At 45.7% G+C, this 25,293-nt stretch overlaps 1 protein-coding gene across 2 annotated transcripts in view; it reads right to left on the reverse strand.

The window, feature by feature from the left end:
• LOC123769550 (Nuclear polyadenosine RNA-binding 2) overlaps nt 1-25,293 on the reverse strand; it is a 70,842-nt gene that overhangs the window by 32,127 nt on the left and 13,422 nt on the right. For both annotated transcript variants that reach the window (XM_045760783.2, XM_045760782.2), the window contains exons 6-10: nt 25,055-25,267; nt 18,674-18,856; nt 13,693-13,761; nt 11,848-11,991; nt 5,602-5,893 (exon numbers count right to left, since the gene is read on the reverse strand). In XM_045760783.2, the coding sequence (XP_045616739.1) occupies nt 5,602-5,893; nt 11,848-11,991; nt 13,693-13,761; nt 18,674-18,856; nt 25,055-25,267 (901 nt within the window). The remainder of the gene's footprint in view (nt 1-5,601; nt 5,894-11,847; nt 11,992-13,692; nt 13,762-18,673; nt 18,857-25,054; nt 25,268-25,293) is intronic.

Below are 25,293 nucleotides of genomic sequence, written 5' to 3' on the forward strand. Positions count from 1 at the left end.
TGGTGCCAGGGTGTCGGTCTTTAGCAAAAAAAGTCACACCTTTCGAGACTTAATGTTCACAGGCTGAGTAGGAGTCAGGTCGTGTGAGGTGACCTCGCTTCTGCTAAGCTGTTAATTGCAGATAGGTGTATGTGTTGTTTCCATCAGTCAAGCAGCTGTATAGGTGTGGTAGGAAGATACCGATAGGCTATCTACTGGCAGGCGGAGCTTAGCTCCCGGTTCCCTCATAAATACCCGTGAAACTATATATTTGAGACAATGAGGAAAACAGTGACATATAGATCGCTACTCGAGAGAGGTTCCAGCAGCCAGATTAGGCCTGTCCCAGGCTGGGTGGGGGACTGTCTGTCAGCTGTACCACCCCCCCTTCTCTCTCCTCTCTATAAAACTTAGTCTCAGAGACTTTGGTGAGTGAATTGTAATGTGACTATATTGTGTTTTCAACTTATGTGTTGTGTGTTTTTCTGGGGCAGTCAGCCGTAGTTGCTCTCAATTTCTTGTGTGGTGACTAATACTGAATTAATGTTGATATTTGAACATCAATCGAAATGGTTGAATTATGATACCCATAATAGTAAAGATATAATTAACTTACTTTTTAAATTGTCTTTAATTCTGATCCCTAGGTCTTGGATTTTCTATGCTACATTGAAAGCTAGAGTGGAGAGCACTCTGAAGTTTACTGGCTTAAGATTTTGACAAAGATTTTTGGTTATATAATTTATATTCATTCAGTGGCTGTGATAACATCAGATAAGATTGTTGTGCAGACAAGTTCCATTCCTTGTCTTTTAATTAATTATTGAAAGGATGGTGGCAGCACTCTTTCAGCACCTTCTATCTTTCTACTATTCAAGTACAGTACAGTACTCTACTTTCTTTCTCTATTCTTTTCTACTCATCTACTTTCCTCCTTTCTCTCTCATTCTAAACTTTCCCTTCCACTCCTCCTCTATCTACCTCCCTCACCCTATGAGTTATTATATTATCTTTTTTTCCCTTTTTTAATTTCAGATATGTTACAGACTCATGACGAGGACGGGACAACTAGCTGCAACCACCGACCCAAAGCAACACAAGACTGCCGAGGGGCCGGCACATTAATGCAATAACAGGCAGCCAAGACCTTGTGCGACCTCCAATCCTTCGCGTCTTAATGTCAGACCAAGACATGTTTCCAAACACAACAGCAAGAGCCGCAAACTTTCGAACATTATGGGCGCCAGGGTAGACTGCAGGTTGGCTAGACTTAATAACCCTGCAGACGACCTGAGAGACCCAAGCCCTGGAACAGGGAACGAGGGATACTGGATCAACCCACAGAGTATCCTTGGACACAAAGCCCAGGCATGCAGGTAACGGCGTAAAGTTGCAACCCGACACAAAACTTGATACACCCCTGGCCTGACCAACCAAGCATCAATAACCCACGGACCCCTCCAGAAGCCCACAGTCGTCTCATTTTTCGCCAGAAAAGAAGGAGACAGCTGCAAGCGAAGAAAATGTCCATCAGGACTAAAAGAGCAGAAGCCCCTGCGCCAGAGGAGAGCATGAGGCTCTCTGACCTGATGCCAAGAGGCCAGCAAAATCAACGCCTTCTGAAAGCAGTCTGGGACCGAAGGGGGCCATCAAAAACCAAGGAAAGGAGAGAAAGGAGAGCGCCCAGTTGAAGGACCAAGATGGCTCAGGTGGCAAATGAGCAGGCTGGAGGTGGAAAAATGCACGAGAAAGCTTACGAAATGGAAAAGAAGGGACATCTACCCTGAATGCAAGCTGGAGCGGCTCTGCCAGTGCCGCACAATACGAGGTGACAGTATTTGGAATAAGATGTCGGTCCTGAATGAGCCAAGAAAGGAAGGACAAAACAACCCGATTCGAAACCAAAGACAACCAATGAAGGGAAAGGAAGTGGCGAAAAGACTGCCAGGAGACTTCATACTGTCGCCGAGAAGACGACCACAGATGGGACACAATCAGAGAAGCCAACTGATCACCATACAGATGGTGATACACTCACGTCAGAAATCAGACGCGAAATGCGGAAGAGTAGAGTGAACCAGCAAGGTACCTCACTGGCCCCATCTGCTGAAAGAGGCGTAACCACAGAAAATGCCCCAGGTTCGGACACCGAACAAGCAGCGCCTGAAACTAAGGCTGTGCTGGCCACCATGGGGCCAGAAGGATAGCCCTCCCTTGATAGGACTCGAGCTAAGCCAGACTAGTCCTACCGAAAAGTGACTACCGCGATGGCATCGCAGATGGGGAAGAGCGCCACATAGAAAGGGAGATGCCTCGACCACGCCGACGCGAAGAGGTCCACCTCTGGGGGGGGGCCCGAGCGTCCTTCAAAGCCAACTGAAAATGCCGGTGTCAACAGTCCATTCCATTGACAGGGAAATGAACTGTGACAGGTCATCTGCCAGAGCATTGAACATGTCCTTGATATGAACAGCACGCAGAGCTAAACCCCGAGAACTTAGCAGAAGAGCCACTCGAAGCAACCAGCCCCAAACAGCCAAGGACCGCAGAGACCCCGGCGGTTCAGGCAATGAACCACCGGAGCGCAGACTGAATGGAGTCGGATTGTAAAGCCTCGAGGGATCAGAATCTGACGCAACAAAAGCCACACCGCTGCGAATTTCCGCACCGTACTGTGGGCCCGACGGAAGGACGGACCCTACTGCTCCTGGCCGGCCTGGTGAGCACTAGTCACAAAGCCCCAGCCTAGAGATGAGGCATCCGTGAACACACCAAGTGAGGGTTCTGGAAGGTGCCAAGGCACCAAACCCTGAAAAACCCAAAGAGGACGCCGGAGACACAGCAACCGACACAAGGCCCCGTGGGACAAACACAGCGATCGCGAAAGGGGTGGCCCCAAAGAAACCAGAATAGACGCCGAAGCCAAACTCGACCCAGGACCCGATCCTGAACAACCACCGAGTGACCCAGGACCCCCCTCAGAAACAGCCGAAGGTGGGACTGCGGATGGAGCAACGTCGCCGGAGGAAGAAACAAGGATACTGTCTGGGAATGCCAGAAAAGACCCAGCCAAGTCCGAACTTGAGACTGTACCAGATGGGACTTCCTCCAGTCCACCAGGAACCTGAACCTGGCGAACTGGGCAAGAACCAAACCCCTGGCGAGTAGACATGCAGACTGGCTGGGAGCACACACCAACCAGTCATCGAGATAGGCCAAAACCTTAACACTTAGCAGAAACAGACAGGCCACCACGACCCAGATAAGACGTGTAAAAAACACGAGGTGCCAGATTTAGCCCGAAAGGAAGACAATGAAAGTAGTGAGTCTGCCACCACACTACAAAATCTAACCAGTCCCTAAACCCCGGATGAATGGGAACGTGCCAATATGCGTCCCGGAGGTCCAGACACACATCCACAAACCCAGCTCAAAGAGAATCCGATCCTGGGACAGAGTGGTCATCCGAGAGAAGGGGCAAGGAATCCAGCAGGTCAGATGGGATAAGTCCAAAATGAAACGAAGATCCGCACAGTCCTGTTTCGGCACTGGAAACAAACGGGAAACCCACCTGAGGGATGAGGTCGTTTCGACCACACCTAAGAGCATCCATTCCAAGATGACTCAACGAAGAGAAGGGGAAGAAGCCTACCCCACCAGTCCCGAACCTCCCGGAAGAGGAGAAACCGCTCAACGCCAACCCAGGCCAGAAGACATGACCTAAACCGCCCACCCATGAATCATGGTACTGGGCATCAGCAAACAGAGCCAGCCTTCTCCCCAGCGCCCTGTCAACGGGGCGACCCCCGAAAGGGCCGGAGACCTTTCCAAGAAGCCAACTTACGTGCAGAGCGAGCACCGCGCCAACCAGACTCCGAAGCAGGCACTAGCTCTGAAACTGGCCCCAAGGGCCCACCTCAATCAGCAGATACTCAAGCCCTGGCACAACCCTTCTGTGAACCCTGCATAACCAACAAATCCAAAAGAGGATTGGAACTAGCAGAAGCCGCCTGCAAAACTACGAACAAAACGGAAATGAAAATCTAATAGCCAGGCCCCAAGCAGAATCAACAGAGAGAGAGCGAGGACAGCCTACCGACACGCAAGGCGAGAGTCACAAAACAGAGAGACTGCCTCCCAGAGGATAGGCGCATACAGTTTCAGTAACGCTGCCGACGCCTTAGCCGCCAAGGTCAATGCAGCAGACGACGGCCCAACACTCAATTCCTCCACATCCTCCACAAGCCAGTCTGAAGACAGCTCAAGAATGGAAAAGAAATGGAGGACCGTGGCCAAATGCCTGCGAGCACGAAGATCCTCCGCCACCAAAGCAGCCGAAAGGGTAGGGACTTGGGCATGCATAGTGGTGTGAAGGAACGCATTAAGGTGATCAAAGTCAGCAAAGTAAACAAAGAGTGAGCTCTTGCCACTCAAGCCTTTGGGTACAACAAAACCCGTACCATGCCCCTAACGAAAACAAAGCGCAGTCTGCAAGCCAGGAAGATGCCGGAACCTCATAATGCACCCAATATGGGGAAGAACCCCGGAATCAAAAGTGATCGGGTCCATCACAGAAGCAAAATCCGGGTCTCGCTGGAGGTAGGCACTGAGGGCCTCCTGAACCTCCGCAGGGAAAATCTGAGAGGTAGAAAACCTCCAGAAGGACAAAGCCGTGGAACACAAAGAAACCCGGAAATGAACCCGGCGGAGGGGGGGGGGGGAGAGGGAACCCAAATCAAACTTGTACAAAGAAAGGGGGATAAGAAAACCCAGAACCATGCAACAGCAGACCCCTCCCTGAGGGTACCAAAGCCCAGGCAGGAAAAGAGTCCCAAGTACCCCAGGCTGATACCCCCCCCAACCCGGAAGCCTCCAAACCAGGCTCCTGGGCAGAGCCATCCTCATTGCCCTCCACCCTTGAAGAAAAGGCAGAGTCCAAGGAAAAGGCATCAAAGAAGGGGGCCCGGCTGGAAAGACCCAGAAGCCTCTGCGGGAGGAACAGGCTCAAATGCCTCCGTCCCCGTATCGAATGGGGCAGTCCCTGGAGCCAACCGAGTCTCATCCCCAACTAAACTCTGCCCCAACTTCGAAACCCTCAAGACTTATGGGATCCGGCAGTTGGGGTGAGCGGGTGAAGAGGAGGGTGAACCACACCAACAGGGGAAGGTATAAGGGTCGAAGAGACCAACGTCCCCATGTCCGGGTCCCTAAAACCAAAGCGGGGCAGCCCTGAGGCATTCGAGCTTTGGGGAGGGAGTTTGCAAATGAGCGGCACGCGGTGTGATGACATTTTGCTTGTTATTTTGTTTTCCTTTGGGGGGAAGTTCCAAGGCTCTGTTCGGTCTCACAATTTTTTCTACCAGGAGTGGTCTGTTTTGGGGCACCTACCTTTCTGGGTGCCCAACCCTGGTCGATGGCAGACATGAATATACTCTCAAAGAGTAGAGTTTTCATACGCCATTGCTTCCTTCACCTCTCTGAGGGAACCAGGTTCTGGCTCATGGTTCCCGGTAGGCATACAGACTCCATATGACTGAAGCCCTAGACTAATATAGATAATATCAGTCCGATAGGCCCAGGGAGCTGATGGGGCTCCGCACAGAAAAATAAAAAATACCTTACCTGGTACAACAGGTCCATGCTCTTCTTCCATAGGTATTACATTTTCTAACATTTCATCTTTTTCAATGATCTCTGTTGTGGTTGTAATTTCAGGACTTGTCAGAACCACTTCCTCCATTTTTTCTTCTTCCAGCTGCTTCTCACTTTCTTTTCGCGTAGCATTAGGTACGGTAATAGCTATCTTCCGAATCCTAATTTCATCCTCCCGTGGGCCTTCCTCCTGAGAAGGAAGGTCTTTGTGACGAGCTTGCTCTCGCTCTCGCTCTCTGTATCCACGTGTAAATAACTCACCCTGCAAAGTCATATATGCTTTATTAACCGAGAGTCAGTGAAAATTAACATTAAGGAGAATCTGTGAATAATGCAGGCAGTAAATTACAATGATGTCCAAAACTTAGACCCAGCCCACAAATCTGAAAATAAATGAAATAATGACATTTTGGTCCGTCCTGAAACATTATCAAGTCATGAAAAGAAAATGTTAGGTCTGCAGCAGCCCGTTCTCATAAACTAGGGCCAAAAGTGATTCCATGCACCCACCAAACCCCTTGTTAATGAATGAAAAACCGTTTACACGTCTCAAAACTGATGACGTTCAAACACATCTCTAATTCATCACTCGAACGACTTTTGTTTGAACCACATTGTTGTAAATGTTTCACCCACATACTACAAATACAAATAATTCCTACCTAACCTAACCAATTCCTAAATATGTATGCACAATATGCTAATATGCATATAACAATTTTATATGCATATTGTATTTATGTTTGAGAAAATTCCTATTTTGAATGAGCAGCATTTCTGGGGGAAAATGGAGCTTATCCAGGCTGATATGCTAATGTCAGACTTTGGCATCAGTCATGTGTATGGAGTTCTGTTGGCCTACCGGGGACCACGAGCCAGAACCTGGCCTCCTGAGAGGCATGGGGAGCGGTCTATAGAAACCCCCGTGTGGTTGGAAGCATTCTATGTCTGCCACCCAGAAAGGTAAGCATCCCAAAACAAACCCCTATTCTGGTAAAATTTGCTACCAAAAGCCGAACAAGTGGATAGAACGCCCCAAAAAGAAATGAGCATGACGTCACAATGAACAGCGTCGGTTATGCTCCCTAAACGATAGATCGTCAGACATCATTATTCCCAAATCCTTGACATGCTGTTTACCTATTATGGGCAGATTCGATTGTGTTTTGTACCCTGTATTATGTTTCAGGTCCTCATTTTTGCCGTACTTGAGTAACTGGAATTTATCGCTGTTAAACATCATGTTATTTTCTGCTGCCCAGTCGAAAACTTTGTTGATATCTGCTTGCAATTTTTCCATGTCTTCAGCAGAGGTAATTTTCATGCTGATTTTTGTGTCATCTGCAAAGGATGACACGAAGCTGTGACTTGTATTTTTATCTATATCTGATATGAGAATAAGGAACAGCAGTGGTGCAAGGACTGTACCTTGAGGTACAGAGCTTTTAACTGGGTAAGAGGGTAAGACTTTAACTTTAGGGTAAGAGGCAGTTTGCACTGGTAAGGGGCACAGGGTGCTGCACAGCTTGTTTTCACCATTCAAATCGGCCAGTTCTGTTCCTTGGAGTACATTGTCCTCTTGTGGCGATTTGTTTTTCTTTTGTTTTTGCCTTGTAGGAGGGTCTGCCTTGCTTGCCCCTTGGTGTATGACCTGACACGGTTTTCTGGTGGTGCCCCCTGCTAGGTCCCCGTGAGTGTACACGTCCCAGGGGTTCAGCTTTAGGAAGTTGATTGGTAGTTTTGGGCGCCGGTTAGCAGTACCCTGCCTGGGATATCCTGAGCATGAGTACCGTCTCAGGACCCTAGGAAACCACACGGGGGCACGTGGGTCAGATGGATGTGATCCCAGAGTCTCCACTCGCTTTGTGCGAGTTTGAGGGTTGCTCTGTCCCCTTGTCTCAGGGTGACTATCACTGTTTTTGCCTCCATCACACTGCCTGTTGGGTCGGTGACACTTTCGACCCGGAGTCCTGAGAGTTCTGTTGCTTGCTTGTGACTCAGATTACCCAGTCTAATGATGATCTTTTATGGGTACAGGCGGCGCAGGTATTGCATGTGCGCTTTAGGTTGTTGCAATGCGTTCGGTTGGTTGCATACCCGGATGCCCAGAGGCTGCTCCGTTTTGCTTATAGGGACCCGGACTTTGGGGTTGGGGTCGCTTTGACCTTGGATCAGTCCGCACTCCCCACATCCTTTCCCTGCTGTGGTGCGTCCTGGTCCTCCCCCCTACTTCCGGCCCCGAAGCGTCCGAGGGTTTCGGAGTCAGGGCAGGGTTTAGATGGTCTTGAGACTCTGGCAGTTTTGGGGATGTCCCTTCCAGTGTGGCGACGGAGGCATTCGAGTCCGATCCCCCTACCACAGCCTCCGGGTCTGATCAGTGGGCTCCCTTCCGTCTGGCTTATGCAGCTGCACCGGCTTTTTCTTTTGAGGCCAGTGCATTGGGGATGACTCATCCCCAGGTCCTGAGGAGGAGGATCTTGGGGCTGGGGAGGGGCTGACTTGGGGGCCTTGGGCCCTGCTGGACACCGCCTGGGTTTTTCTGCCCTCTGAGCGGGGCTTACTCTTACAAGGAGTGGGGTTCTCTTATCCCCCCCTCTGCATACGAGTTGGATTTGGTGTCTGCCCCTCCCATGGTTCGGTTCCAAGTCCCCTCGGGTGCGTCGGTTCCGTCCTTCTGGAGGTTTTCGGCTTACCGCATCCTACCGTCTGCGGTGTGGGTGGCCCTTGCGGCTTACCTGCTGCGCGACCCGGATTATGCATTGCTTATGGATCTGTCTTCATTCAGGTTTGGGTTTTAGTGAATTAGAGGAAGTCCCATTTGGTTCCCTCCCAGGTTCGGATCTGTCTTGGTCTTGTGAGGGACTCTCGGACCGCTTCCTTGTCTCTTCCTCCGGAGTCTCTCTTGCAGCTGCGGTCCCACATGCGCCTGTTTCTGGGGGGCTCCTGGGTCACCCGGCAGTTGCTTGAGGGTCTGTGCGGGAGCCTGAACTTCGCGATGATGGTCTACCCGCTGGGTAGGGTTTGGCTTCGTCGGCTGTTCTGGTTCCTCAGAATTGACGGGTGGATAGCTGGCGTGAGGGGTCTGGGGCTCCCCCTTCCCCCTCCCGGGGAGAGGGAAGCTGCACAGACAGCAGCGCAGCGACGTGTGATATCATGCTCGTTTGCTTGTTTCTTTTTGGGGAGTTCTATCCACTTGTTCGGCTTTTGGTAGCAAATTTTACCAGAATAGGGGGTTTGTTTTAGGATGCTTACCCAAGCATCCCATGTTCGTTTCTGGGTGCCTGACCCAGTCGGTGGCAGACATAGAATGCTTCCAACCACACGGGGGTTTCTATTGGCCACGTTATGGCTCGTGGTCTCCAGTAGGCCCACAGAACTCCATACACATGACTGATGCCAAAGTCTGACATTAGCATATCAGCCTGGATAAGCTCTGGTCTCACCCAGAAAATGGAGTTTCATTACATTTAACGCTGGTTGTTTAAATCGATGAATGCAACTTTGAGGTCAACTGCTGGTTGGACTGAACTTTGTCAGAGGATGGGTTGGTCTGCAGATACAAACAATGCTCTCTTCTATCATGTTAGGGACATAAATCATCCTACAGATTGATCTTCTAAAATAATCCTTCCACCTCTACTCTTCATCGATGCCATCTTGTTGAATTGCCTCTCATGCTCAACGTGAATCTTAGTCTTGGTTTTGTTAATATTGACTCTTTCCTTTCTCAGTACATACCAGTAATTAAATGCACTAACCTTCTTAACAAATGTGATCTAAATTAGTTTTAGCACCTATAGGCTATCTTTCCCTATGCTGCTTACTCTTTTTCACTTTGTTCTCTTTGCCATTTGGTTTTCTAGTTTTATTCTTTACAGTCACCTTATTCCTATACTTCAACCTTATTCCCAGACTTCAACCTTACTTTCATACTTCAACCTTATTCCCATACTTCAACCTTATTCCCATACTTCACCCTTATTCTCATACTTCACACTTATTCCCATACTTCACCCTTATTCCCATACTTCAACCTTATTTCCATACTTCAACCTTATTCCCATACTTCAACCTTATTCCCATACTTCACCCTTATTCTCATACTTCACACTTATTCCCATACTTCAACCTTATTCCCATACTTCACCCTTATTCTCATACTTCACACTTATTCCCATACTTCACCCTTATTCCCATACTTCAACCTTATTTCCATATTTCAACCTTATTCCCATACTTCAACCTTATTCCCATACTTCACCCTTATTCTCATACTTCACACTTATTCCCATACTTCACCCTTATTCCCATACTTCAACCTTATTTCCATACTTCAACCTTATTCCCATACTTCACCCTTATTCCCATACTTCACCCTTATTCCCATACTTCAACCTTATTCCCATATTTCAACCTTATTCCCACACTTCAACCTTATTCCCATTCTTCAACCTTATTCCCATACTTCAACTTTATTCCCATTCTTCAACCTTATTCCCATTCTTCAACCTTATTCCCATTCTTCAACCTTATTCCTATTCTTCAACCTTATTCCCATACTTCACCCTTATTCCCATACTTCACCCTTATTCCCATACTTCAACCTTATTCCCATATTTCAACCTTATTCCCACACTTCAACCTTATTCCCATACTTCAACTTTATTCCCATTCTTCAACCTTATTCCCATTCTTCAACCTTATTCCTATTCTTCAACCTTATTCCTATACTTCAACTGTGTTCCCATTCTTTAACTTTAATCCCATACTTCTGCCCTATTTCCATATTTCACCTCACTTTTGTTTTCTTATATATTGTCTTTCTCCCCCATTCTTTCATTACACGACTTAATAAGAGTCCAAAACTGAGAGAAACACCATCAATTCCTCTATTTTCAGATTTACGGGCTGGGAATCTGAAGATTGAATAACCATACAGAAAGCCATATATTGTCCACATTGAGGTACAAAATTAAATGCTGAGAATGTGCACTCATCAATTATGTTATTAAAGAAATTGAAAATGAAACCAGTGTTGAATGTAATGAATGTCCATCTTCTGGTTGGGCCTCAGTCCTCCCTATAGGTAGCCACACTGAGATAGGTCCACATATGAGTCACATCAGCCTTAGGGGGGTCAATAATAGCTTAACGGAGACCAAAGTCAGAACATGGCCTTCTCACAGAGGTGCAGGAAGCAGATCTAAAGATCACTTCACCAAAGAAATATCTAGAAAGTCAGTGCAGCAAAACAGATAACGGGAGGGTTAACAGAAAATAAAGAAATGAAGCAACAAACAATCCATCCAAAAGTTAGGTCAACCTGCCCCTTGTGTTACAGCAATACAAGCCCGACAGGACCTACAAAATTATTAAATCTCCAAAACCCCAAACCCTGATATCAGCTAAAGACATATTACAAAATGCAGCAAACTGAAAAATTTGAGCATCGTGGGCACAAGGACAGACTGCAGGGTGGATAGATTTATTGACATTGGGGATGACCTAAGACAAGCGAACCTTGAAATAGAGGACCATGGCGAGGGTATGATATAAATCATACACCTGGATATGTGTATGGTTGTACAGTGGGCACGTGAATAAAAATTACAAATAAAATTTATTAAACTTTGACAAAAAACGGTTTAGCTTCTTTTCTATTCAATTACCTGAATTTTGAATTTATCAGGAGGTACTACTTCATCTGGATAATTGAGGCTTCACTGTATTCATAGTGGTCTTGGATTCAGTACAGTACAAGTAAAAGAATTTAGAGAGATTACTTTAGGAATGTTCTTCAAAATTAACCGACACATTTACTTTTATTCAGGCTGGCTGCAAAAACTTTTTTCTGACACAGCGTTATGTAAACTAAGAATATGAATGGATGCTTCATTTTTTTACAGTAATTCCAGCAATTAGAAATAACATATTTTGCATGAATGTGCATGTCACACAAAAAAATCATCAGTTCAGCTCAGTGTATAACACTTCTAAACAGCCAACTGCAGAACCTAGTCTTTGAATACAAATTCAAAGAAAATGTCAATACACTGTCTGAATTTCATCTAACCTTTATCCATTTGATGACCAAAACAGTTACTTAAGCCACTTAGATAAGTGGCAGGCAGATACAGTACTACACTAAAATGTATATGTATTCACTTATTTGTTTAGGAACTCTCCCTACAGAAAAACCTTAGTTACTGCTCTTACCTTTTGTTTCTTTGGAAGCAGTTCTGATTTATCCACTGTACGTCGGCTTGGTTTATTTACCGACTTATGAGCATCAGCCATTGCTCGGAGAATGAGAGCTGTATTGGCTTGTATGGCTCCGGGGCGTCTGGGTCGCGGAATAACCTAAAATACCAAGTTAGACAGAGTTAACATTATACACAATGAAATCAAGATAAGGATAAGGAGTTGGTAGCCTTTGAGTATTTTCAAGATGTCTTCCTTACGCTGTGAAAGCAAAGGCAAAAGTGAAAGCAAAGTTTAAGGGGGAATAATAGCAATTTTATATACACTGGGGGCATAAATAGTAAAAAACCAGCAATGAATGCAATGAAATGCCATTTTCTGGATGAGCCCTGGAGGCTCTTGGAGCTTACCAGGCTGACATGTATGCATTAGACCGTGGCATCAGTCGATTGGCATTCTTACCTACTGGAGACCACGAGCCAAAACCTGGCCCCTTCAGAGAGGTATGAGGAGTAATGGCCTATGGAAACCCCTAAGTATTTGGAAGCATTTCATCTCTGCCATCGACCGGGGTTTGGCACCCAGAAAAGTAGGCATAACAAAGCATACCGCACATGGTAAAAAAAAATTCAATTGCTACCGAAAACCAAACAGAGAAACAGAACTTCCAAAATTTTAAAATTTAAAAGCAAACAAGCAAATGTCACACCCCGCTGTTACCCTTCGCGCCAGCTGCTCCATCATTCAGTTCTCGACTGATGTCTGACTGTGGCAGTCATCAATTCTGGTCTCTGTTTCAGTGCACTTTTGTACCTTGTGGTGTATTTCTGCGATGCGGTGTGCAGGCCAGGAGTAATTGATCAGTACTGGGGCTGCATGCGCTTAGAGGCCTCCTTCTCTAAGCATTCTCTAAGTGCAGCCCTTGCGTTCTGAGGTTACCTTCCACAGAGAGTTCGGGAAATGCGGATGAGCGGTGCGACAGCAGGGTGTAACATTTGCTTGTTTGCTTTTAAATTTAAAAATTTTGGGAGTTCTGTTTCTCTGTTCGGTCTTCAGTAGTAATTAATTTTTTTACCATACGGGGTTTGTTTTGTTATGCCAACCTTTCTGGGTGCCAAACCCCGGTCAATGGCAGACATGGAATGCTTCCAAATACATGGGGGTTTCCAAAGGCCATTACTCCTTGTACCTCTAAGTAGGGGCCGGGTTTTGGCTTGTAGTCCCCAGTAGGTAAGAACGCCAATCGACTGATGGCACAGTCTAATACATACATATCAGTCCGGTAAGCTCTGGGAAGCCTCTGGGGCTATCTACACGACATTGATGCAGAGTAGCATTTTGAGTTAATCAAGATTGTTCTGATAGTTATTGACTGCAGAATTGAAGTTTTCTTTGAGGCTTTTCTTGATGATAATGTTGACTTTATTGTGTTAGGAATCCTTTTCTTCTGATCTATGACAATTGAACCACCGTCAGTACTCTGTTGCTGACACATTTGGTGATAACAGGGGTGTTAAAGTAAAGGACAACAGCAATTTGAAGGCCCTCAGGTAAAAAAAAAAAAAAAAAATCCCAGGAAGGAACTTGGGATATCCAATAGAAAATTGCAAATAAGAAAAGTTTTCACAGCTAGAAGGCAAACTCTTTTTACAAGCACAACAAGCATCAAGATGAAATTCTTACCTATGGATTATCCAAATGAGGTTGCAATCCTTTGGCAAGGTCTGGATAACAAGGCTACAAGAATTTCTGACTGCGTAATTCCTTCAGTAAACTTAGGATCATAAATCCAAACATAACCTCTTAAAACACCAGAGTATATAATACTGTATGATACTTGAAATTATGAATGCATCTCACCTCCACTTTACTTGCCATGCCACTCAGTTGAGGTTTCTTTGGGTCATATTCTTCCTCATCAGAGTCCACCTGCAAAAACAACAAATTACAAAACATAGAAAAGACAACCAAAATCTGCAACTTGTGTGTGTTTTACCTGCACGTAACACAGTAATATGTTAGAATTATGAAGCGAATAAGATAATAAAATAATAAGGTTTAAGATAATGCAATTAACACCTTTAATATAAAGCCTGCTAGCAGAGTATTTCATATGTTTAGTAAACATTTTGCTAATTTTGAATCCCAGCAAGACCTGTGACTCAGATTACCATCCTTGCTGTGTGATAAAAAACTAGCGTTGAATGTAATGAAACGCCATTTTCTGGGTGAGACCCGGAGGCTTCCCAGAGCTATACCAGGCTGATATGCTAATGTCAGACATTGGCATCAGTCATGTGTATGGAGTTCTAGGGCCTACCAGGGACCACGGCCAGAACCTGGCCCCCTCAGAGAGGCAAGGGGAGCAATGGCCAATAGAAACCCCCATGTGGTTGGAAGCATTCTATGTCTGCCATCGACCGGGTCAAGCATCCAGAAAGGTAAGCATTCCAAAACAAACCCCTATTCTGGTTAAAATTACTACCAAAAGCCGAACTAGTGGCTAGAACTCCCCAACAGAAAACAAGCAAACTAGTATGACATCACACGTCACCGCGCCGCTGTCTGCACAGCTCCCCCCCTCCCCGGGAGGGGGAAGGGGGAGCCCCAGACCTCTCATGCCGGCTATCCACCCATCAGTTCTGAGGCTGGATGTCAAAACACACGAAAAACCGCTGACTGGAGAGAGGGAGGGTTGCCGGGGAGCCTCCGGGTCTCACCCAGAAAATGGCATTTCATTACATTCAACATTGGTTTTCTGGGGGGGAGGGGGAGCACCGTCGGCTCCCTGGAGCTAACTACCCACAGAGGAAGGTCAAAGGGACGGAGCCAAGAGGCGGTCACCACGCACCCCTCAACGGAAGCGAGACAACCGGCATCAAACGCCAACCCAAGGCGACACATCCCCGAAAGGGCCTGGGAACAACACGAGACAACAAGCAGCTAGGCCCCTGTACGAACGCCAAAAGATTTGTGCCCGAATGACAGCAAGGACACGCCGCCCAGATGGCAGCAAGAGCAGCGAAGCCACGAACGCCACGGGCATGGGAAAAGAACACAGGCAGGCTACCCGCAATAACACAGCGAACAATCCGGGACACCTTCACCCGCGAACAGGGAAGAACGGAACCAGATCAACTCAAAGCACGCCCAGGACATAGAGGCCGCGGCATGCAAATAACAGCGGAGGGCCGCCACTGAACACAAAACACAACGCACCCCCCCCGCCCGACCAACTAAGCACCAACAAACCAAGAACCCCTCTGGAACGCAGCAGCCCCATCCCGTGCCAGAAAAGATGGAGACGACTGCCACCGAACAACCAAAATGCCAAGACCGAAGGAGCAGAAACCCCTGCGGAGGAGAGCAAGAAGCCCAGCGACCCAACTCCCAGAGGAAAATGCCAACAGGAAAAAAGAGCCGTTGAGAAACAAACCTGAACCAAAGGGGCACCACCAACCGAGGAGAAGACAGAGCACGCTGACCAGAGACCAGGACGGTGCAAGGGCGCACGAACAGGCTGGAGGTGAAACAACACACGAGACAGCTTACTAACGATGCAGAAGCAACACCAAGACCGAAAGCAAGTCGAAGCGGCACCGCCAGCACCTCATGAAACGAGGCGACAGTATGTGGCAAGACGACGACCCCCAACCCCCACCAGAAAAACCAAGCCGACGCTAACAACCGCAGCCACCTAAGAAGGGACAGGAGGAAAAGCAAGGACTGCCAAAATACCCCATACTGCCACCAAGAAGAAGCACGCAGGTGGACACCAACAACAGAGCCACCAGACCACTAACCGGAGGCGAGACACACGAGGCAGAATGTAATCAGCCCCGACAAGGCTCACCTGAGCCCAGGAGTAAGTAAGGTCTGAAGATGCAGTACAGTGCCTCTGTCCTGCTGCCCTAGCACAAGATCTTGCCTGCCAATTCCCCGAAGACACTGACTGCTTTAGGGTACTCAAGCTCAAACCTGCCAACTCAAGTTTGTCAATGAATTGACCTTGTCAATGAATTAGACAAGGCCTTTCTCCCTCCAGCCATGAGGCGCAGATTGACTACCAAGGCTGTCAGGCTGCTAAAAGAAAATCTAATTTGGAAATTGATATGGCTAAGTTCTATACTTTTGAGCTCTAGCCCACAACCTGTCAGTTACTGAATAGGCAAACAACCTTAAGAGAGGGTAACAATACTGACATCTTTATCCTGCAAATTCTATAAGCACTATGGTGATATCATCCTTGCAACCAACAATAAGAATACAGGAAGCAAAAGTATTAATTTTCAGAATCAACGAGCACAATCGAGCACCCGGGAAATTTTAACCAAAAGTATTCTTGTATATATATCCCTTTTTTTTTCTCTAACCCAAGCAAACACTAGGTGATAAAATGAACAACCAGGGAGAAAAGTTCAGGTCTCATGATGTTCTACCACCAGATGTAGCCAGAACAAGTAACCTCCCCAAAAATTGCCTCAAGCTTGAGAGAACACTTGAGTTTCCAGTGTAGCCTGGGAACAAACACAAAACTATGGTCCTTCAATCTCAGCAGTAGAGAATGAATAGGCTTCAGTGTGACAAGCAGCATGTCGCATTGCAGTCAAGCCAAATATATGTACTGTACTTCTGTCATACAAAGAATTGCCAGAAACCTCACATGTGACTAAACATTTGCTACTGGAATCAATACTGTATCTCGGGTTCATAAATCTGTTATTCCCAACCTAAAATAAAGAGGTTGGGGTAGATGTCTGGACCCAATGAGCCAGCAAGAACCATGGAAAAATTTCAGATATTACTCAAGAGATAACTACGAGAACAACGTGACTAAGACTCTAATCAAAGAACTGTCCACTGATGGCAACCATCAAAACCAGTACTGTTCTCAACATTAATATATTGCAATAGAAAATTCGGGACATTCAAAAGACTCTTTGTCACACTGGCTAGTAAACTGACCACAGTTACTAGGCTGCCAAATGTCATGCATGTCACTACAATCACCTGACTGGTTAACAGTTACTTAACTTAGCAATTGCTCTCCATTTGCCCAAAGTTTGCACAGCACTGTCAGTTGATATGTTGGGTTGAGGGAAGTGCTGCCACCTGGTGGTGGTGATGTGCAAGGCTAATTATAATTGGCAGGTAAAGTTAATCTAGGGTTTCCACTGACAACCCCCAAGTGTGACATCACTGGAAATTCTAGAAGGCTTGTGCTTGTAAACAGACATTCTCTTTATCAGATTATTCTAGTTGGATGACAGTCTCTAATGACTCCCAAGCACTATATACATATGACCCTGAAGGGACACTGTAGTCTGTGTGGTGCCAGTGCCATCTGTCACTTGCCTGATTAAAATTTGTCACCCATTAGGGTGTGCAGGATATATAATCTCTGGGAGAAGCAGAATGACACCTTAGACAAAAATTGAAAATGAGAAACAATTACCATAAAAATTACACATGAATATTGATTTCGTGAGCTAGATCACAAATTAATGAAATTCCTGTGCATAAACACCTAAGGAAACTGACCATTAACAATATAGTCACAAATTTGTGCCAGTTTTATAAAATATTTTTACAAAATGTATAAGTAATAATTCCTCTACTGTACATTTCTTAAAAATACTTTTGAATAAATATGTCACATGAAAATTTATGTCAGCCTGTGGCTTCCTAACACTATCGCGCCCCGTTGCCTCCTCCCCGTAGTCACTCATTTTTCTCCCGATTCTGAGCGAGTGACTATTGCTCGCATCATGTATTAAAATATTTGTAAAAAATTCAATTTTTATCCAATCAACGTCTGGGTGGTTTCAAAATGAGCGCCTTCAGATTGTTCACAATTTGATACCAAAATGAAAGAGGTAACACGAAAATTGATGTCAGAACACTTGAACGATATAAATAATTTTGTGGTGATGAGCGTCCAAAAGTTAAAATATTTATTAAAATTTCATTTATGTTCTATTATTATGGGACTAGTTTTAAAATACGTGTCTTTATATTGCAAACAATTTGATACCAAAATGAAAGACAAAACACGAAAATTAATGTCAGAACACTAAAAAGATATAAATAATTTTGTGGAGATGAACGTCCAAAAGTTAAAATAGTTGTTAAAATTCCATTTATTGTTCTATTATTATGGGACTAGTTTTAAAATACTCGCCTTTATTTTGCGAACAATTTGATACCAAAATGAAACACGTAACACGAAAACTTATGTTATCAAACTGAACGAGTATATACATTAGGCTGCAGGTGTGCCAATTGGTGCTCATTCACGGGTAACTTGGCTGACTTTAGGCTTTGCTGTGGGAAGTCACTTTTAGACCTCATATGCATATACCCCTGTAGAGAATTCTATTGCAAACACAATGATACCAAAACAAACGACGTAGCACAAGAAATAAAGTGAGAAAACTGAAACGAGTATACACATTTTAGTGATTTAGCGCGCTCACGGGTAATTTTGCCAAATTTAGGCTTTGCTGCGGGGAGTCACGGCGGGCTTTTGGACCTTATATGCATATGCCCCTGTAGAGAGTTCTATTGCGAACACAATGATACCAAAACTAACGACATAGCATGAGAATTAAGGTGAGAAAACTGAAACGAGTACACACATTTCGGTGTCACCGCACGCTTGCCCGCACCACCGGGAGCATGATGTCAAAGTTTGTGACGCGCGATAGTGTTAAGTACTGTACACGTACAGTATTTGGCTCACAATAAAAGATCTTGCCATATCTTTGTTACTGAATACATAGTTTCTTAAATTTTTAATACAACTGCCATCATTTCAAAATTATAAACAATTTAATTTTACCTGACTATGTGATCTCTTCAACACAGCTCCAACTGCTGAAACGACACGCCCCGAGACTGAACGGCTCGAGCTCTCTCTGATGGGCTCTTCTCGACCCTGAGCCACACTTCTGGTAGATGATTCCCGACTTGATCCATCATGACTAGATTCAACTTGCTTTGACATGAGAGGTCTTACACGTGCCTAAGATAAAATATGTTTTAACCTTTCATTATTTTTTTTATAAGTGTGCAAGCTCCTGTCATGAATTCTACTCATCAGAGGATGTGCATGTCACAAGCAGCTATCACTAGTGCTCAGATCTATATCCATGATGTGGGAATAAAAATGTTCATGTGTGGAACATTACAAACTAAAGAAACACTAAAGAAAAATCATGAATAATAATACAAATATTAAAAAACCCAGTGTTGAACGTAATGAAACTCCATTTTCTGGGTGAGCCCCGGAGGCTCCCTGAAGCTATTGGGATAATATGCCATTCATTTGATAAGGGCAGTAGTCATAGGAGTTCAGCCTACCGGGGACCATGAGCCAGAACCAGGCCCCCCCCTCCCTCAGAGAGAAATAGGGAGCAAAGGCCCTGGAAAACTCCCCCTGGTTGGGGTTTTTCTTTATCTGCCATTGACCAGGGTTAGGCACCCGGAAAGGTAGGTATAACAAAACAGACCCTACATACAGTAGTAAGAAAAGTGCAACTGAAAACCGAACAGAGAGGCAGAACTACCTCTAATCCCAAGGAAACGTCACACTCAACCACCGCATTGCTCATCTGCACAGCACCCCCTCCCGGGAGGGGGAGGGGGTGAGCCCCGGACCCTGACCCAGCCAGTCTAGTTCAGAGGGTAAGTATCAAAACAATGCGTAAACTGCTAACCGAAGTGAGGGAGGATACCCAGGAAGCCTCGGGGCTCACCCAGAAAATGGCGTTTCATTACATTTGATGCTGGTTTTCTATGGACAGCCCCTATGGCTCCCTGGAGCTATGTAACCAAAGAGAATTAAAAAAGGGACTTACTCAAGAGGCGGCCACCACTAGCTCCTCAACTCGAAGGTGAGACAACTGGCTGCAACCTGCGACCCAAAACCACACATGAACGCCCAGGACTAGGAATGTTGACCAAATAACAGGCGGTCAGGACCCTGTTTGACCTCTAAAATCCATGCGCCTGAATATCAGCCCAAGGCATGTTGCTGATGACGGCAGCCAAAGCTACAAACTTCCAAACATTATAGGCACCAGGATAAACCACAGGTTGGTTAGACTTAATAACCCTGCAGACGACCTGGGAGACTCGAGTCCTGGAACAGGGAACGAGGGAAACCGGATCAACCCACAGCGCATCCCCAGCCACAGAAGTCGAAGATGCCCAGATAATGGCGAAGAGCCACAACTGGACACAACACATGATGCACCTCCGACTTGACCAACCAAGCATCAATGACCCAAGGACCCCTCTGGAAAGCAATGGTCTCATTCTTTGTCAGAAAAGAAGGAGAATGCTGCAACCGAACAAACCGACGACCAGGACTGAAGGAGCATAAACACCAGTACTGAAGGAGCATAAACACCAGTACTGGAGAAGAGCATGAAGCTCACCAACCTGACCCCCAGAGGCCAATGCCAACAGAAATAGAGCCTTGGAAAAACAATCTCAACCGAAAGGGCCACCACGAACCGAGAAGAGAGATAGAAGAGCACCCTGTTCAAGGACCAGGACAGCTCAGGCGGCACATGAGCAGGCCGGAGGTGAAACAAGGCATGAGAAAGCTTACAGAACATGGCAAAAGTGACATCCACCCCGAACACAAGCTGCAGTGGCTACGCCAGAGCGGTACGATACGAGGCAACAGTATTAGGCATTAAATGACGGTCCTGAAAAAGCCAAGACAGAGAAGACAAAACAACCCCTAAAGAATGCCAGGAAACTTCATACTGCCGCCGAGATGAAGCTCTCAGGTGGGACACTATCAACGATGCCACCTGATCACCATACAAATGGTGATAAACCCACGTCAAAAAGACCAGATGCGAAGAGCTGAGGAGAAGACCAAACCAGCCATGTACTGGATCGGACTGATGTGCTGGACGAAGCGGAGCCACAGAAATTCCAGCTTCCGGTTTGGGAGCCGGAAGCAGGGGTGGTGGGGGTGGGGGCAGGGGAAGGGGGGGGGGGGGTTGCAGGGTGAACAACAGGGAAAGAACCAGAGAGAGAGCAGACTGAACCTCAGTAGAAGTAACTAACGCCCACATGTCCGGGTTCGTATAACCAAAATGGGGCAGCGCCGGGGCATCTGGATGGGCAATCAACCTAGCGCATTGCAGCAACCTAAACCTAACATACAATTCGGATGCCGCCTGCACCCGAATATCAATGTTATCAGAATGGATAAACTGGAGAACATGCAGAAAACACAACACACAAGACTCCAGGTCAAAGGTGTCGTTGACCCAAAAGGTGTCATTGGCACACAGTGACCTTCAAGCTCGCACGAAGCGAGCTGGAACTCGGAAGACGCATCCATAAGTCTACCAAGCCCTGACAGGGCTTTCCAGGATCCGTAGGCTGACTGATATGGGAAGCCCGGGCAAGGTATTATTAAGTGGATAGACCCAAAGCAAAGAAGGTGGGAGATCAAACACTGAAACCCCTACAACATGTACAATCACGGGAGCCTAGCAGAGGGCCACCAAATTATCAGTGTTTACAAGACGGTCGACGGGTGAGGACGTCGTTCCAATACTCTTGTCTCGCCTACACCCTTGCCAGGGTAACACCTCTGCAACATATCACATTCTACACATCTCCCCGCCATGCTGGGTACTGAGATGGAGAATCGATTAACAGAAGAACTGGCTACTCCCCACGGCAATATTCAAATGGCCACAGACTCAGAAAGCAGCCAGTCAGTAGAGGAGAGTAATTTTCAAGAAGTTCTAACCAGGTGACAGAAGAAACGGAGAAGACAGGATGTGGGGCGTAGTGTTGACAGTGATAGTGTACTTAACGGAAACGACAAGAGAATGACGCTGAGACTGATCAAACCAGTGTCGGCGAAAGGACAAAACGATGTCAGGAAGGTGAAGGTCAGCGGAGGTGGAGGCTTCTCTTCCCTGCCTCATGCACACTGGCCTACCACCGCAAGCTGCTGTGGACAGTCAAACTTGGAAGAGAGCACCGAAAGTTCGAGCCGCTGCTGAAAGAAGGTGTGAACAGACCTTACTTAACGGTAGGTTCTATGGAGTTAGTTGTGTTTCTTACCCAGCAAGGATATGAAGGAATTGTTATGCAAATACCGGAGGAGAACGAGAAGCTGACAAAGGTAATTATCTACAAATACCCTCAGATTCTAGACCCCGAATTCATCCTTGACGAACAACGATTTGTGTGGGCCAAGCGTCACCTTATTAAAGGTGAAGCTAGGAATCAGGTGGTGGTTCTAGTGAGAGGTGACATTCCCGAGAGTGTGTTCATCACTGGGGCTGGCTACAGGCATGTAGCAAAGTATGTAGAAGAGCCCATAATATGCCTGAAATGCTGCAGATGGGGGCATAAATCCTGGAGCTGTCAACATGATCAACAATGTCGTTTCTGCGGAAAGTCTCACCTCTCTAATGTGTGTAGAAACAGACTTAAGCTGGGTGAGAAAATAGTTCCCAAATGCTGCAACTGTGGAGGTGTTCACAATGCCAGCTTGGCTGTGTGTAGCAAGAGGCCGAGTATGGATATTCCCCGACCAGTGAATGTTACAGAGCAGGCAAGAGCTCTTACCCAGACACCGGGAACACAGCAGAACAGTCTGCCTTAAACAGCGCCAGTGAACCGGACGAATGCGTGGGTAAAGGAGTCACCTTTACTTCGTCAGGTTCAAGCAACAAGCATCCACACCACCACTCAGGACACTGGCAGTGACAATGTAACGGTGAGTGAAGTGGTTACTGGGGCTCAGAAAAAGGGCCCTAATGGTATGGTCATGGAGGTGTGGGCTGAACTAAGAAAAGTTGGTGAGTTCCTCCGAAATCTTGGGCAGAGAATCGAGTCCATCGAGGCGAAATTAAACGTTCATGTGAAGGTTAAGGAAAGTTACAAAACAGTGAAGGAAAGTCAGGAAATAGTGGTTGAGGACAATAATGCAACAATGAGTGATGAAATGAAGAAAAGTCAAGTGTGTGTAATTGATGGTAGTCGTAGTGAAAAGAAGAACTCTAAAATTAAACATAAAATGAAGGAATCATTTGGGCCAATAATGAACGTCACGGGACTGAAAAAATATCGAGAAACGCAATGTTGCTTTTACCGGTGAAGTTGGGAGGAGGTGGGAGATGTTATACAAGGTATGGCTATCATTTAGTGAACGTATTGGGGATGACTTAGAAAGTGAATTGATTAATAATGGATCACCCTAGACTGAAATGTTGTCATGGAATGTTAATGGTTTAAGAAACAGGGTTACAGATGTTCATTGTTATGTATTCTGAAGAGATATAAGAATTTTGCACCAAGACTAATCTTTTGTTGAAATATCTGCATGTCTCTTGCAAATTGTCTATAAAGTTACTTAAGTCATAAAAAGTATTTGTGTGTATGTCTGATACCATACTACTTGTGTAAAGGAAGAAATATATATGTTTATTTCTCGGAATGTTTGGCAATATGTTTATTGTTTGTGATGTGTGTCTATATACGTTGTACTGAACAGGGTGAGAATAGCATGAGCTACCTCATCCCTTTGTATGTATTTTACCTCAATAAACTTATTTAATTTTCAATTTCAATTTCACCAAATTATATAAGAGGACCAATAGGTCCTTTTATATTTATATAATCCAATAGGTTTTTTTGCTTTACCACACCAGGTAAAGCAAAAAAAAAATATATATACATATATAACCCCGGCAGGAGTACAACATGCCAAGACGAAACAGGAACTGGGCGCTGCACATGTAGCTGGCTGCGCAAGACCTCGATACCCCAACCAGCAACAATGCCAATACCCTACCCAAGGCCATACAAGGGCCCGAAACCCTAGCTAGCCCCAAGGGCTGGGTAAATGCCAAGCAGCAAAAGCCATTATGGAAATGGCTTCCCGAACGCACTAGGGAAGAGAACCCCGACACCCAAGGGTAGTACTCACAGGGCACTTAGGGAAGGCTGCCGTAAGCACATGCAGTCCCAGTACACTTCAGGTACTCCTGACCACCATACCACGAAGATAAAACACTGTAGGAAATTGAGGCCATAAATGACGACTGCCCTGCATTGCAGTAGCCGATGAAGTTGAATGGCTGGGTCGTCGGTGTGGGGGTTCCGGGGCTCCTGAAGGGGGGCTGCACAGACGAGCAACGCATTGGTGGAGTGTGACGTTTGCTTGTTTCCTTGGGAATGGAGGGGAGTTCTGCCTCTCTATTCAGTTTTTTATTGTAATTTTCTTACCTTACTTTCTCTGTTTTGTTATGCCTACCTTTCTGGGTGCCTAACCCCAGTCGATGGCAGATAAAGAAAACCACCCAACCACAGGGAGGTTTTCCAGAGCCACTGCTCCCTGTGCCTCTCTGAGGGGGCTAAGTTCTGGCGCGTGGTCATTGGTAGGCTGAACTCCTATGACTAATGCCGTGGTCTAATGAATTGCATATTAGCCCGATAGCTCCAGGGAGCCAAAGGGGCTCCCACAGAAAGGCATATATGGTACACTATAATTAATGGAATATAAAAATGTTATAGAAATGTAAACCCTAATTAGTTCCATAAGAAAATACTCTCTTAGTAAAATATTACAACACCCTTAAGCATAGTGCATTACACATACTGTGCTTACAAAAGAGAGATCTCTAGTAACTTAGAAAATCTAATTAATTTTAAAGATGTTACTTAAATTAAAGCTTACACTTGACACTATACATGGATAAATTTTTGGAGATAGGTTCTAATATTGAAGGGACCAGGAAAAATTGCAAGGGACCTTTAACCTGGTGGACAATGAGAGTCTCATAGGTACAAGCCATTAGAGAGTCTCACCAATAATGGCCAGGACTTAAGCTCAGCAGAGTTACAGATGGGAAAGGCCAAACATTCGTAGGTGTCTTGCAACCATTAATCCCTCACTAATCAAGGAATCAAGGATAGTCACCTTAATATATCTACAACACAAGAAACCCAAATTAGAATGCAAGATTGTATGTGAAGTAACAAACTAAGGTGCTGAAGTGACAAATATAACTTATGCAGTACAGTACTGTATTTACAGTACAGTACTGTATTTACAGTACAGTACTGTATTTACAGTACAGTACTGTATTTACAGTACAGTACTGTATTTACAGTACAGTACTGTAAATACAGCCAAGTATTTTGTATGTGCATACTACGACTAAATACTAACCTCTAACTTCTTGCCTGATGAGCTTGACGAAGATGGTAGCACACACACAGATCTATGGGCAGAAGATATTGCACTCGAGACTGCTCGTGCCATATTAATACAGGTCCCACTACTTGATGACTCTGGGCGAGGGGGAAAGCTGGATTCTTCTCGCAAATTAATTACACGTCTTCCACTTGAAGCTGCAGTGCCAAGTCGATCCAGAACAGAAGGCTGAAACATTTTAATAATAGGACAAA

Source organism: Procambarus clarkii, chromosome 63 (assembly GCF_040958095.1).
Source record: "Procambarus clarkii isolate CNS0578487 chromosome 63, FALCON_Pclarkii_2.0, whole genome shotgun sequence".
Lineage (NCBI taxonomy): Eukaryota > Metazoa > Arthropoda > Malacostraca > Decapoda > Cambaridae > Procambarus > Procambarus clarkii.